This window comes from Euphorbia lathyris, chromosome 1 (assembly GCF_963576675.1).
Source record: "Euphorbia lathyris chromosome 1, ddEupLath1.1, whole genome shotgun sequence".
Lineage (NCBI taxonomy): Eukaryota > Viridiplantae > Streptophyta > Magnoliopsida > Malpighiales > Euphorbiaceae > Euphorbia > Euphorbia lathyris.
Window position 1 is genome coordinate 60,937,123 of NC_088910.1, and position 16,506 is coordinate 60,953,628.

Here is a 16,506-nt window from a genome sequence, read left to right on the forward strand (position 1 = left end):
ACCATCTCATATACCTTTAAACATTAAAATAATACTACATAGCGTCAATATAATTCTCTCTAAAATATTATCCGACACCATTACTATTTTTTTTTTTCTCAATTCTCAGGCGGACTGCCGGGCCTCGAGCCCACCCCCAACTCCCCTGGTTCTGCCCCTGATCCTAAGACACTTTATTTCTTCATCTTTCATACAATTATCTATTCAGTTTAGCTTCCATGTTATGAGTCTTTAATGTATGTGTATCATATTGATTAAATCATTCAAAAGTCTTAATATTTTCTAAGCTCGTATTGTGAGTCTAATCTGGATGTCTATACCGGAGACTGTAGGTATTGACGACACCACAGTAACAGACCCAAATTTTTTTACCCTTACGGGGTGTTTGTTAGAAGGGATATAGGGGGTGGGATAAGGATAAAAAAACACGAGATAAGTTATCCCGTGTTTGTTTGTGAGATAGAAGAGTGAGACGGATGAGGGATAAGCTTCTTATCCCTCAAATCCTATACCCAGGAGGGAGGGTGGTATAAGGAGGTGGGATAAGCTCCTGCGATTTTAATAGGATGAAAAAGTCCATCTTATCCCTCAAATTAATGTTATGTAGTTTAAATAAGGTTAAAATAGTAAAATGTATTATTTTATCCCTATCCTTATCACACCTACCAAACATTGAATAATAATTCTCGACTATCATATTTTTATCCTTATCCCAACCATTTATCTTTATCCCTATCCCAAACCTTTATCTATATCCCTATCCCAATAGAATACCAAACGCCCCGTTAGAGTTAGTCATAGTCTATAACAAAGGAATTGCGTGCTAAGTAACCTAGGAGGATAAGTTGGTTCAATCTTTAAGTATGTCTATGCTATATTAAATTCCTTGTAATCATAAATCGAACACTGTTTGAATATTTGTTTTATCGTATTACACCATGTATATTATTGGAATTTATGAATTGATCTAGATCACATTAGTAGTAGATTAAAATAAAAATAAACTCAAAGTCAATTTTCTGCCACCTAAATAACGATCCAAAAATGAGTAGTCAGACAGTTGCGGTATAAATCTCATGGATTCGATATCTGGACTTTCCAGATTTTATTACTTGATAACGACTGTGTACACTTATCCCTTAGTGAGTTTTTGAGCGTCAGTTCGACACACATGAGTGGACAAAATACAAATGATTCGATTATACGACATGAAATTCACACGTAATTTTAGTGTTGGTTTAACTTAGTGGATATATCACTTTAATTAATAATTGCAATAAAGTCATAATTATTGGCACAAAAATTATAAAAATGACAAAATATTTAGAAATATTAAAATATCATCCTATATTTTGAAGTGTCAATGGCCCTGTTTGGGAATTAGCCGTTAGCTGTTAGCTTATTACATTAGCTGATTTGACTAGCTGATTTGATTAGCTGTTTGTGTAGACATGTTTGGTAAAAATTAGCTGATTGATAATAGCGGTTTGTGCAAAAAGACGAATAAGGGCATTAATTTTGGCGCAGGAGAAAAGGGAGTCTGTCTATTAGGGTTAAAGAAGTCCATTAATTTTAATATTGCAAAACGCTAATTGAAAAAGCTCATTTTAAGAGATTTTTCTAAATTAGCGTTTTCATCCCAAAACTCTCTCTCAAACCTTTCTCCACCAAACACTCCAATTAGAGGTTTTAGTGGTCAGACCTCTAAAGTTGGTCAAAACCGCTCTTTTTATCCCAAAACGCTCTTTACCAAACATGGCAAATATAGGTACATAATATCTAATACATGATCAATACTAATTTAATTAGGTTGATACAATTATGACATGTAATTTTTGGATTGGATTATGAATAATTCATTTAATACTAACTCGATAATTGACACCCATATTCATTTCGATCCAATTTTCAAATTTGGATCTCTTCCATGTTTACCCTTTTTTTTAAGGATTGCTTTTATTCTTCTTATTATTATTGGCTACAAAAAAGTTTAGGAAAGGAAGGGTAATTCTTGTCAAGAATCCCTAAAAGTCTAAAACACAAAGAGGTTTATGAGAGGGACTTATATATCGCTCTACGTATGGAAACTCCAACGGCAACGGTTGAAATCAAACTTAGATGGAATACTACAAAAATTGATTTTTTATCATTGAACTCACCCTCGTATAATATTGTGTTGAGATAATATTGATATTTACTTAAAAAAAAATGTAAAATTGAGCTAGATTTTTGGTAATGATACATTTTTTTTATGAACGGTAATGATACATTTTACTATAGAATAAAGATATGAAACTAATATTTTCTAATAAGTTAAAAACAAATTTGAGTCGATTATTTTCCCACTGAAATGAGCTTCTTTGGATAAAATGAAATTGTAAAGCATCAATAACATCAACAAAATGAAGTTATCATTTTGGGTCATTATTTATTTATAATGAACAAGTCCATTCCACATGATTGATATTGTAAAGTTATTCTTAGTTAATTGAAAATAACATGCAATGCAGTCTGGAAAAGGAAATATTATAATTTGAAAAAATAAAAGAAAATTATTTAATCATGCAAGTGTTTATTAGTATAATAAATTAAAATTGATAAATGTGAATTCCCAATAAGAATATGTTATAAGATGGAAATAAAGGTAAAACTGAAACATTAGAAAGAAGAGTTAAAGAGAAATATGAAGTGATGGAGATCGAAACCTCTATCTGAAAGGACGGTTTCCATATCTTGTCATTATTATTGTGGAAGTGGAAGTACCTTTATCCTCTTAAGAATGGCGAAGAACTCCTCAACTTCTTCATCCGATCTGTGGGAGTCGTCCACTCGTTTCCTCTTGTGGGCCTCCATTGATTGAAAACGCAGCGTTCAGTTGGTTGATATGAATACAGAGACTTTGGTGCGGTGGCTATTGAGTTGAGTTGAGGTTATTTAAAATGGATGATCAAGACGTAAGAATAGTTTCGTCAGCGTAGTGTAGTGGAGTGGAGTATTTCGCAGTCTCGTGAGGCACAAAACGTGTAGCAGCCCCCCCTTGCCTTGCCTTGTGTTAGGGGGTAAATGAATGCAAAGATAAGTCCTTCTGCTACACGTGGTAGTAATTACTTTAAAATATGATAAATTATTAATTTTAATTTTAAACTGTTTGCAATTCACAGAAAAAATATATATACTAATGTTATTCTATGACATCCACCTTTCATTCTTCTTAATCATCTTTCGTCTCATTGAATTTCATTCTTTTTTGTTGGAAAATGATTTAATCTATTTTTTTTTAGGTTATAAGATTACTGTTGGATAGATGTCTTTTTTGTGAAATGGTTGACGAATCACTAATTCACTTGTTTAAACTCAGTCATGTTGCAAAGTTGTATAAGAAATACTTGAATATGTCTGTTATAGATTACAAGTTGATAGGTCTCGCGACTGCACCGACTGGTTTGTTGTCGTTTTATCTTCTGTTTCACAAGAAGAATCAACATTATTTTGTGGAACAGTCTGGCTTTTATGGAATCATGTGGTTCATGGAAAAAAACGGCTGGGATTTCAATTTGCTTCAGAAAGAGTCTGTTCGGTGTTGGAGGGTTTTGTTGCTGGTTTGACACTGGAGTTTCAGCAGATCGGGATTTTTCAGCTGGTCCATTCTTCATCTTCAGTTATGCTCCTCCATCATGCTTATACAAGGTGAATTGTGATGCTTTTTTTCTCTAAAGTCCCATCATGCTGCTTTTGGATTAGTGGTATGTGATTCAAGTGGGTGTAGGGATATCTCCCTAGATCCCACATTGTTTAAAAGTGTTGTAAAGGAATGTGTGAATCCCACATTCCTTAGAAATAAGGAAGTCAATGGAGAGTTCCCTTATAAATAGGCTTTAGGCCTTTAGTTGATGTATTCCACATTCTCAGATTAGTTAACTAGGAGGTGTAATTTAGGCTTTGAGTTTGTGTGAGAGAGCGATGGTTTTTTTTTGTTGTAATTTTGTCCGTCCAAAAATTGTAATCCTTTGATAGTGGAGATTTAAGATGCCTATGGGTCCCGTGGTTTTTATCTCTTGTTGAAGAGGTTTCCACGCTAAAATTGTTGTTTGCCTTTATTGTTTTTCTCTATTATTTCTTTGTGTGGGTGTGTGTTTATTTGTTTGGCCCCAACAAAGTGGTATCAGGACCGAGGTTCGGCCTAGGGAGGGTATATAATAGAGGAAGATCATAAGCCGAGCTGTAGAGAAGATGTCGTCTACAATGCTCAAGTATGAGATTTCGCTCTTTGATGGAAAGAGTAATTTCACGCTGTGGCAAAGTACGATTCAAGACTATTGGTGCAGCAGGGTCTCGACATCGCGTTAGAGAAGAAGTTTGGCGGTATGAAAGATACTGAATGGAGTACGATTCAAAGGAAGGCTGTCAGCACTACCAGGTTAGCCCTTTCTCCCCAAATTAAGATGATTGTGTTGATGGAGACATCTCCGAAAGAGTTATGGAAGAAGTTGGAGAGCACTTATTTGTCGAAGTCGTTGGCTAGCCGGTTGTGTCTGAAGATGGATCTGTACACACTCAGAATGGAACATGGAGGTAATATTTTTTTACCATATTAATAATTTTAATCAATTGGTGTCTAAGTTATTGACTATTGGAGAGAAGATTGAGGATGAAGAGCAGTCATTGCTCCTGTTAGCTTCTCGGCCTAGATCTTTCAAGTCGTTAGTGCAAACGATGTTAGTGGGGAAGAGCACGTTGCAACTAAATGATGTGATGATGGCTTTGAAAGAGAATGAGAAGATGATGCGAGAAGATGACAGTTGTCCCAAGATACTCATAGCTGGAGAGAGTGGAGAAAGGGGGAGGAACCATAGGAAGAGTGACCGTGGCGGGAGATCAAGATCTCAGCAAAAGGATATGAGTACTGTTGAGTGGTTTTATTGTGGTGAATCTGGTCACATGCAATCCCGTTGCCCACAGTTTTAGGGAGGACTTGAAGAGTCTAGGGAAAGGTAATGATAAAAATGGTGAATCCGCTGCTAATGTGGTTGAAGATCGTGATTTTTTATTGACTGCTGTGGATGATCTTGTTGAAGATCATTCTGATTGGATGTTAGATTTTACTGCTGAAGATTTTGGCTACATTCGGAGTGGGAGCAATTCGAAGATGAAGATTGAAGGCGTCGGAAGAGTCCGCCTGAAGCTCCACAATGGTGTTGTCAAAACACTTGCTGATGTGATGTTTGTGCCTAGTGTTAGAGCCAATATAATTTCGTTGGGAGAGTTGGCTTCACGTGGGTATAAAACAGATTTATTATCTGGATGGATGTTCCCTTAGCAGAATGAAGAAAAAGAAGAGTGGGGAATCGAACCTCAAACCTATCAAGCAAAAGTTCAACGCCTTACCACTCGAACCAACCCTCATTGGCCTGGTCTATTTCTTTTTTAACTTAATTAGATTTATATTGAAGCTGATATTATCCTTCTTAATACAAATGTCTTGTTTACCTTTCTCTCTCCTCATTATCTCTCTTCCGTTGTTACATTCATGATTTCAACTTCAGTTGTTTGGTCATCTTTAACCTGCTTCACATTTGCTCCAATTTCAACGCCATTAATAATATATCTGAGATAACTAATTATCATTAATAAAAGAAATTGCCAAGCTAAAGACTTGAACACTAAAAACGCAGGTCTACAATTTTAATTGTTTATTCAACTCTCCACCCAAAAAAACAGTTGACTTGACACATCTTATACTCACTTCTAGAAGACTAGCTCTTCTCATTCCTTCTCTCTCCTCCCTCTTTTTCATTAATTTCAACTCGGTCTTAAATAGGGGCTTAAAGCTGTAAATGAGGCGAGCTGCTCATGAGCCGCTCAACGTTCGACTCGATAAAAGCTCGATTCAGCTCCATGTTTTAATGAACAGTTTGTGAGCATGATTTTCAGGCTCGGTTTGCAAACGAACCGAGTTTGAGCAGACAAAAGTTCACGAGCAAACTCGATTAGAGACTCGTGAATAAGTTTATGAACAACTCAATAAAAGCTCGTGAGCTAATTCAATTATAATATATATATAAATGTTTTTTTAATCATTATTTTATAGTATCAAAATAATATAATAAAAATGACAACAGAATAATAAATAACTTGAAATTTAAAAGCAACAAATTTATTAAAATATATAATATACGAAGTATATAAAAAAAAATTAAAAATCATTCCAAAGTACGTAGGTAAAATTAGTAATAATATAAATTAATTTGGCCCATACCCCACAAAATAAGTTGTTTACGAAAAAAAAAGATAAGTTTGGCCCAGCTATCCTTTTTCTTTGCGAGGTTTAGCATGAATGTGGTGAGAAATTTATCCTCGCATTGAAAAGATTGAAGGAGTAGAGTAGGATATGAAAACCTTGTTTGATAAACCACTTAATTGCTTAAATTAAAATGTTAAGTGCGTTTAATAACGGTTGTTTCTATGCTATTTAAATTAGTTAATTAAGTTAAAAACCACTTATTTTGATAAGTCAAAATATTTAACTTAACATTTTAGGTTAAACTACGGGGTGTTTGTTAGAAAGCATATAGGAGGTGGGATAGGGATAAAAAAAAAACACGAGATAAGTTATCATGTGTTTGTTTGGGAGATAGAAGAGTGAGACATATGAGGGATAACTTATCCCTCAAATCCTAGACCCAGGAGGGGGGGTGGTATAAGGAGGTGGGATAAGCTCCTGCGATTTTAATAGGATGGAAAAGTTCATCTTATCCCTCAAATTAATGTTATATTGTTTAAAATAAAGTTAAAATAGTAAAATGTATTATTTTATCTCTATCCCTATCCCACGTATCAAATATTGAATAATAATTCTCGACTACATATTTTTATCCTTATCCCAACAATTTATCCTTATCCCTATCCCAACCTTTATCCTTATCCCTATCCCAATAGAATATCAAACGCCCCGCTAATATTTTTATATAAATTAAATCATTCAATATTTTCAACACTTATAATATTCATCACTTAAATTGAAATTGAAAATAATTATTAAGCAGATCTTACAAAGATTAGGTGGTCTTTAGTGTTTCATTTTCATAATCCATACAGCAACTCATTTGCTTTCATGTAAAGATAAAACGCACGAGGAACTCACAAACTTCAATCCCAATAGTTTGTTGTGTTTGTGCAAATTCTAACTAGTCCTACCTGCTCAGACCAGTTAACCATGAAAGGATAACTTCTGCACCTTTATCCCAGGCACAATCTAACATCATATCATGGCCTACCCCTTCCACCGAGACCCCTGATACACCGTAAAATCTTCCCGTTTCATCAAGTCCTTCCGAGTCCTAAAACGTTTTTTAGGCCAATTAGATTTTAGTTGATCTATATTCTTATAACATGAGGAAAAAAAGCACATAATGGAGAACCTAAGAATATCTAGTAGACTAGTTTCCTTTTATTGAGACATTGATCAAGTTCTGTAGACCTCCTAAGCTTCCATTTAGAATAATTTTCGACAATAACTTTAATAAGATTTTAAACTCTGTATCAAGGAAATTTAAAATCAACACAGGAAAGGAATGTTAGTTAGAATTGCGACAAGGTCAGGTATGTATATTACCACTATGAAGTCATTAGTTGCACCCAAAACAAGGAGATCAATGGAAGATTTTGGAACACAAGGAACTGGAAGAGATGCATTTAGCTTTCGTAGATCAAACAAGGGCATCCTCGAGCTCTCTCTCATTAGCTCCTGGTACCTGAAAGAAACCAAGACAGCAGGAGCAGACACATGACAAAATCTTTCAGCATGCACTCCAATAAGTTTGGATATAAAATAATAGGAGAAGAATGACCTTAGATACTAAATTACAGTCTAGTAACAGTGTAAAATACATAAGGTATTTGTTAATTATGCACATGCACCTCTCTTTAAAACCTTGAACTTGGAAAATTCTATGCGAAAACCACAATTTGTTAGGGCAAGACATAGTCAATAAAATGATATACGAACTTAATAGATGCATTACCATTTATCATTTTGAACAACATCAGATGCTCAGGTGCTTGCAAGATGATGAGAAAAACTCAGATAACAAAAATATGAATGGAGGAGAAAGAGGAAGCCAGATTTTAGCAATGCAAATGAGCCAAACAGAAATAACAAAGAGAGGCAACCAGCAGAATTTCTCCTACTGTCCGAGCCTAAGGCCATGGTGCATGCTGTTTGCAGATGATATTGTGTTGGTTGATGAGACGAAAGAAGGAGTGGAGATGAAGTTGGAACTATGGAGGCAAACTCTAGAATCTAGAGGCTTTAAGTTGAGTCGAAGTAAGACAGAATATTTGGAGTGTAAGTTTAGCGGCCGTAGGAGTAGGGAGGCAGGGACAATCACCCTAGATGGGAGAGTTGTTCAGGCCTCGGATTGCTTCCGGTATTTAGGATCTATTATCCAAACGGATGGAGAAGTAGATGGAGATGTTGCTCATAGGATTAAAGCTGGTTGGTCGAAGTGGAAGAGTGCTACGGGTTTCCTTTGTGATCCCGGCATGCCTAATAGATTGAAGGGAAAATTCTACCGGACGGCAATTAGACCAGCATTGTTATATGGTACGGAGTGTTGGGCAGTGAAACACTGCCACATCCATAAGATGTCGGTGGCGGAGATGCGTATGTTGAGATGGATGTGTGGTCACACGAGAAAGGACCGGGTGCGTAATGAAATAATTAGGACAAAAGTAGGGGTCACATCTATTGAGAATAAAATGAGAGAAAACCGACTAAGGTGGTTTGGCCATGTGAGACGTAGAGCGCTTGATGCGCCGGTTAGGAGAACCGAAGAGTGGCAAAGGGATGTAGTGGTGAGGGGTAGGGGAAGACCTAAGCAAACTTGGAGGAGGGTGATCGAGAGTGATATGAGTTTATTGGGAATTGAGGAAAATATGGTAGTGGATAGGATGGAGTGGAGGGAGCGAATCTGTGTCGCTGACACGACTTGATTTTCACGGTTTTATATGATGGTTCATGTTAGCCGACCCCGAATCATTTCGGGACTAAGGCTTTGTTGTTGTTGTTGTCGTCCGAGCCTAAGGCCGATGCCCAAAGTAACTAATCAAAGAGCAGAATGACCGTCAACACAAATATAACGGACTCAGCTATCACTCTCCCAAAGGCAATCAAATAACTAACTGCTTCAATCACTAGACTCCGAACATTAGGGTCATGAGAAAGCTGATCAATTAATGGGCCTTTATAACATTCTCTATCACAAGGTATGGGGACGAACCGCATCACTAGATGATCCTCCATTGTTGATGTGAAAAACGTTTCCTTGCAAAGAGAGAGGTCAGTTTGAAAAGCTTTAGCTGCCAAGCTACGTGTCACCTGTTTATAGTTCAAATGAATTTTAGTTCCGTCATTACTCATAGCCAAAGGTGAATATCTACTAAAGATAATACAGTTTCTTTATAATTATACAGGTATAAATTGTGCAGATCAAAGAAAGCATAAGAGGATTTGTATAGTAAGAAGCTAAAAAGTACAGCTAGCAGGTCTGGTGTCCGAAACTGATAATCTACTTTTGGTAATGATGAAGTGCAAATTATAGAAGGATTTAATCAAGGTTCTCCTATTCCTGTGTTCCAACATTGATGGCTCTTCCCATGAATATAAATCAAGTACCTTAAAAGCAGCAATAGGCTTGGAAAAGAGATACCGCCACACTAACCCACTGCACACAGAAAATAAACAGGTCAGTCTAGTATATCTCAACTGCAGGAACAGCATATCCATAGATATATACCATGTGAAATTACCTATTACCAGAAGGAGGTACGGAACAGATAAGCGCAGCTGCAGCAAGATCAGGAAAAAGATTCTTCGCTTCTAGAAGCGAGTCCGATGAGAATAACGCATGAAGTCAGTAGAAGGGAGCAAGTCCAATGAGAGTATGTTTACAAAACAGCGAAAAGGTAAAGAATATGAACATCAAAGAATCATCCATCCTAGACGCTTAAGCTCTATAGGCAAAGGATGAAAAAATAGGTTCTGCATTTATAACACTGAAGATATTTACATAATTCATATCTTAATATGCCTCTTTGAGGAGTATTTTCTTTTTTTCATAAAATTGACACGTAAAAAACAGTTTGTTGGTTTACAATCGCTTATTCAAATGCAATTAAGTTATAATTGTTCACCCTGCTGACACGAGGATAAGAGCCATTGTAATAGTCAACTTGTCTACGTCAGTAAGACCAAACATAGGAAGACAAAGACTACCTGTAAACTTTTCATTTCTTATTCTTGCAAGGTAGTACTGAATAATTAGCCCTCCAAATGAATGTCCAAGCAATACCGGTGGCATCTTGACTTTTTTCTGGATGAAGTCGGCGATATCACTTGCATGCGTCTACTGCATAATTGGTGCGGAAGTTGAACAGTTTTGTTTGTGTAAAAATAATAGAATGTCTAGAATAAGAATACAAAATATTATTATAAGGCAATATAAGGGTTAGAATCTAGTAGAGAGCTAGAATACCTGCAGAGAGCCAGCAAAAGAAGCAGCAGGTGGTGCATCACTTTCGCCCTGTAAACAAATGGGCAAGGAATCCCATAAACAACACCCTAATAATTCACTTAATCCAGTACTAAAAAGCTACTGCATTTGGTGCAAGTAAAGCATTAATGACCTTAACATGTCTATAAGTAGTAGAAGGTGACTATGAAATGCTACTAAAAAGTTGAAGGTAACCAAAGTATGTCAAAACAGAAATTAAATTATGATGAAGCAAAGGAAGATGCTTGTCTTGTTTTGTAGGACTTGAGTGGAAATGAAATGATTGCTTCTCTTCCAAACCCACACAATATTTCCTTGAAAGATTTAGATGAAATTACAAAATAAAAACTGTCTTAATACAAAGTTCGTTTTGCTCCCAAGCTGATCATGCGTGTCAGTACAAAACTAGAAGAAAAATATTCAATTCTCAAATGCAGTTTTTGTCTAGATTTTCATCTTACATATGTACAAAAGAAGAACTTTGGAAAAGCCGGAATAGAGATTTAGATATGGACCTGTTTCCTCCCCAGTTTATTATTAGAAAAAGTGTGTTTTAACCATTGAGTGCTTCAATTTCAATCCTAAGTTTCTGAATCTTTGAAAAACTTCATCCCGAATCATATAGTAGTCCGACCAAAATATCCCAATTTAGAAGGAATAGCATTAAACATTTAATTAGTTACCAATATCTAATTGGAAATCTCTCTTTGGAGATAAGACTTTACAATAAACCTTAAACATCTCATATATATGAAAAAGATATTAGAATTTAGAATTAGCTTATCAGATTCAAAGATTCAAAGCTAAATAAGAAAATGGGGCAAATTAACATCATAAAACAATTGTAAAGGATAATTAAACTATAGTTCAGTAAGATATTTACATAAAAAGCACATGAATGCATAGACATTGAAATATATGAAACATAAAGCAATGAAATGGATAGATTAAATAGAGAGGAGAGGACCAGACCTGGCCCAACAAGCTAAGCGCATAGCAATCAAAGCCAGAGGTTGAAAAGAAGGGTAACCAGTTTTCAGCCCAGCACCAAGCGGCATGGTAGCTGCCATGTATGAACACCAATGGTGGGTTTTCTGAATCTACTTTACCCTTCTGTTCAATCACCTCCATGTTCAGCCCAGACGGAAGCTGGTGGAAAAGACGGGTCTGCCCCTTCTTCAACTCATACGCAACACGCATTTTCTGAGATTCACTAGCAACAGCTGGGGGCTTCATTGCCATTCTCGGGAGGGAAAGGTTTGGGCGGGAGAGACATAGAGCCATTGCAATCATACTCACCTCAACTCAATTGTGCAACTCACTCCTCCTCGTTTATCTTTTTCATTTTATATTTGCCTGCGGTTATTAGTTATTTATTTTAGATTCTTACCCCTTGTTTGGGAGGAGGTTAATGGGAATAAATGGAAGTAACGGAAGGTTAAGTATTAAGTTAATCTTGTTTGGGAGATATTTTTTGAGAGTAAATGGAAGTTAATGGGGTTAAATCTTTATTTCCTCTAACCTCCAAACTCTAACCTCCAAATTAGGGGTTAACGGGAGCAACGTAAACTTTTTTAAAATTTCTTGTCTCTGTAGTGTAAATTTAACATTCATTTCCCTCCATACTTAAACTCTCAAACAAGGTTAAACATTTAACCTCATTTACATCCTATAAACTCCCAAACAAGGTTAACTTTTAATTTTCCATTCCATCACTTCCCTTCCCTTTCCATTACCTCCTTTAACTCTCACCTCTATTAACCTCCAAACTCCCAAACAAAGGCTTAGGTTAATTTGGTATTGGACAAAAGAAAAGATATAAAAATTATAATGGATCGTATAATACGTTATTAGTTATTAGTTAAGTATTTAGTATTAGTATTTAGGAAGTGTATAATTTGTATTTCATGTATATATTTACAAACTAAATAAATATATATTTTTTATATATGTATATATTAAACGGTTTGGTTAACCGTTAACTGCGGTTTTTATACACTTAAAACCGAAACCGAACCAGAATATTTTTTAACCCTAAAGGAAAACCGTCGGTTTTGTTAACCGTATTTTTCGGTTCGGTTTATCGGTTTTCGGTTTGTCCGGTTTTTTTGTCCACCCCTAATTATTACAGTTGTCTCGGCTCAGTTAGGCTTCCCACGGCCTCCCGGATTTATTTATTTTTAATCTAAAATCTAAAATTTATTTCAATGGTGTTAAAAATTATCTAAAAAGTACAAACCATCTGCGAAAGTTAATAGTCACTGCTGTCGGCGGTGGATATACTTACGAACCAAAAAAAATTTATCTAAAAACATGTTCTATAATAACAGAATCCAAAGTCAAGACAATAATAATATACTCTTTTGAATCATTGTCTCTTAACAAAATTAACCACAATAAAAGGCTTCCAAAAATTTGTTCCACAACTTCTCTTAACAACAATATGCTAAATTACAAATTCAATCATATGGTTATTTGAAAAACCAAATTTAGTCATTATATACAAAACATTATAGTTTTAAGTCTAATATTTATGGGAAAGTTGTGAGCATTGGTTTTCATGCTTGTTTGATAAAAACTAATATTCGAGCTTCCCATAAAAAGCATGTTATTCGAACAAATCGATTTGGTCTTTCCCAATATATAAAAACATACTTCTCAACCATACAACAACTACATCTCAACCATACGACTGTAACATTTCAGCCATACGATCACACATTTTAGCCATACGGCTATAACGCTTCAACCATATGGTTATTGCCTCTCAACCTTACAACTGTTACTCGACGTGTGTCAGAAATCATCTCAGCGAATGACTAAATCCAACCACTAGATAGATCTGACCGGTCACTAGTTACCACCAATAATTGGTTATACAATCGTATGATTGTCACTCATCAACCTTATGGTTGTTACATAACACTTCAGCCATACAACTCTTACATTTCAGCCATACGGCTATTACATTTCACCAACATGGTTCTTACCTCTTAGCCGTACGACTATTACCTAAAATTCAAATTTCCAAAGAAAATGTTATTCCCGATTTTTAGGCATGTTTTGGTGTCACAATGGTTTTAAATGAGCAGACCTATAGATCTGAGCTATGTGTCGCTCTTTATAGAGCCACGCAGCGATGATAGAACTCCAAGGTCATTCTTAATATCAATGTATCTGATTACTCCTTTAGCAAATGGTGATGATGGGAGCATCCCCCTCTCATGAAGAAGATATCTCTTGAAACCAGCAGAATACAAATGTTTTATAGCCGAACCCGATTTCAGAGGCATTAAAATGTTTCATGTGACTGAGTCAAGATCCAATCATTCATACATTCTTATGCGTGGACTAAAACTTGTTTTTTCTTATATTCCCGATGTAAGATATGTACCCCCATTTTCCCCATTCAGAATTTGTAATAATTTGCTTTTCGTATTTATTTACGCTTTAAACGCATATAACATGCGCATCCACACTAATAAAAGAACTAAAATGAATAAGAGGAAAAGAACTGTGTTTTAAAGGACAAGATGTCAGAATTAATACTTGTATCCATAAATCAAGAATTTGTGTTTTCAAGTTGACTTTGTTGGCTAATTTCTCGGTTAGTCGGATGAAGACTCTAATAAAAAATGATGAAATCAACAAACTTGGAAAGACTCCACATTTTGAGCATTTTAGTAAAAGTAAGGTTTTCCAAAATAATACGCCAAAGTGAGTCAAATGCTTGTGTTTATATCTTTGTGTTTTGATCCATTATTGAAAATTGCTCTTTTCACTCACAGTGGTGACTGTGTTGGGTAAAAAATACATGATTTTTTACTAATAAAATGATTTTAAGAAAAATTGATTTGTATTATTAGATTGTTTTTTAACAATCTTAAGATACGAATTAATCATTTCTTAAAACGATCATTGAACTAGTTAAGGAAATGTGCATTTTGTTTTATTATTTTGTGAAAATCACATTAAAAATGTCATGATATTTTATGAAATAATAAAACTTGGATGCGGCTGAAAATTTTGGCTTCAAAATTGTTGGTCACGTGTAACGTGACAATATTAGTTCCAGGGGGGTTAGGAACTATTTAAAAAATTTGTCTGTTAAGGCTGACTTGTTTTCTTGCAAGACTTTACCTTAATCCTTAAGCACAGCGGTACTGAGTAGTTTTAGACACAAGCTTAGTCAACTAGTGACTAAGACTGTTTCTATTCTTGAGTCAGGAGATAGCACTTAAGTCTATTCCTGAACTCAGCTTCTCAGTTCACTCAACTCAGCGTGTGTTCGTTTTAGTGTTTTACTAGGCAGTGTTTAAGCAAGCAAAATATAAAGGAGTTAAGGGTTAGAAGGATATTACTCAGCATACGTATCCTAGTTCGGCCTCTCCGCCTACGTCCAGTCCCCGGAATTCCTTCCGAGCTTTTCAGAATCCTCTACTGAGCTCTTTAAATGTAGAGCACAAACCTTTTACAATAGCAATTGAGTATACAAGAAAACCTTCCTTTATTCCTCTACTCAATCCTATTTCTACCGCTGAGTACTATGACCGAGCACTCAACTCCCCTTTTCTATACTTCTAGAAATGATAAGTGTTTTCTGTTCTAAACAACAATTGCTAAGAACACTTTAGATGAACTAAGATCACTCTAGACTTTTACACAAAGATTGGAATTGGTGTAAGATTTGCTTTGCTTTTCTTATACAGAACTTCGAATATCAATTTGGTCAGCGTTTCGACTTGATGAAGATCTGCATCGAATGAAGCGTTTGAGTGGCCTATTTATAATGACACTTGATGCACCGATAATTTCGAATTTCGAAATAACCGTTGGAGGGAAACGGTTGTTGGTCCTGTGTAATGTAATAGGATTAGTTCCAAGGGGGGTAGGAACTAATATAACTTTTTCGCTTAATAAGGCTGACTTAATTTAATGTTTGACAATTTAACTCAGCTTTAGGTCAGCAAGGTTGAGTGAAGTGTGAGACAACTTTAATCAGACACTGACTAGAGCTGTTTTAATTATGAGTTAGGAGATAACATTTTAGGTCAGCTTCCAACTCAGCACTCTGATTACTAAGCGTCGGCTTTATACAAATTATATACTGAGCAATTTAAGCAAGCAACACATACATATATATATCAAGAGAAAGGGTTAGAGATCACTCAGCAGATTTATCCTGGTTCGGCCTCACCGCCTACGTCTAGTCCCCAGAATCCTTCCAGGCTTTTTCAATCCACTACTGAGCTCTTTAAAGGTAGAGCACAAACCGTTTACAAAGCAATTGAGTATGCAAGTGTACCATCCTCTATTCGTCTACTCAACCCTACTAAGCGCTATAACCGAACACTCAGATTTTCTCTACCACTGAGTACTAAAACCTAGTACTCAGCACCACTCTTCTAACCTTTACAGTTGATACAAGATTATTCTCTCTAAATGAAGAACACTTTAGATGAATACAAATTCACTCTAGACTTTTACACAAAGATTGGAATTGGGTGTAAGAAGTTGCTTTTTTTTAATCAGACAGCTTCTCTTTTGGATCTTTTAACTTAGTGAAGATCTTACTTGTCTTTTCTCTTTTGTAATTCGGCAAAGGATCCAAGTGATGAACTTGTCCTTTTATAGCAAATTCTGAAGCTCCAATGATTTGAATTCGGACATATCCTTGAATTCAAACGGTCTTCTTTCATCATTGATAGGTCAGCATTTAGAATCGCAGGCCAATCATGTTGTCTGAATTTAGCAAGCGTTGTAGGAAAATAGACAAGCTTAGGCATAGCGGAATAATAAAATTTTATCTATTTTATCTATTTCCCTTTTCCAAGATCTGTTAATTGTTATTTCATATAAAGAGGGATAGATAGTAATACCTTTACTGATGAACTATCTACCGTTGCAAACGAAGTGCCCACAACTTGTTATTATCAACTCGTGAACCACGAACGTT

General features: G+C 35.6%; 1 protein-coding gene across 1 annotated transcript; it reads right to left on the reverse strand.

Annotated features, from left to right (window-relative positions):
* Window positions 1-7,001: 7,001 nt before the first annotated feature.
* LOC136235050 (uncharacterized) lies at window positions 7,002-11,882 on the reverse strand. The gene is made up of 8 exons (XM_066024568.1): window positions 11,523-11,882; window positions 10,533-10,580; window positions 10,274-10,403; window positions 9,808-9,877; window positions 9,674-9,722; window positions 9,279-9,376; window positions 7,613-7,751; window positions 7,002-7,337 (listed from the first exon to the last, which is right to left on the reverse strand). Exons 1-8 carry the CDS (start codon window positions 11,841-11,843, stop codon window positions 7,191-7,193), a joined length of 1,002 nt encoding a protein of 333 aa, XP_065880640.1. The 5' UTR covers window positions 11,844-11,882; the 3' UTR covers window positions 7,002-7,190.
* Between the last annotated feature and the right edge of the window lie 4,624 nt (window positions 11,883-16,506).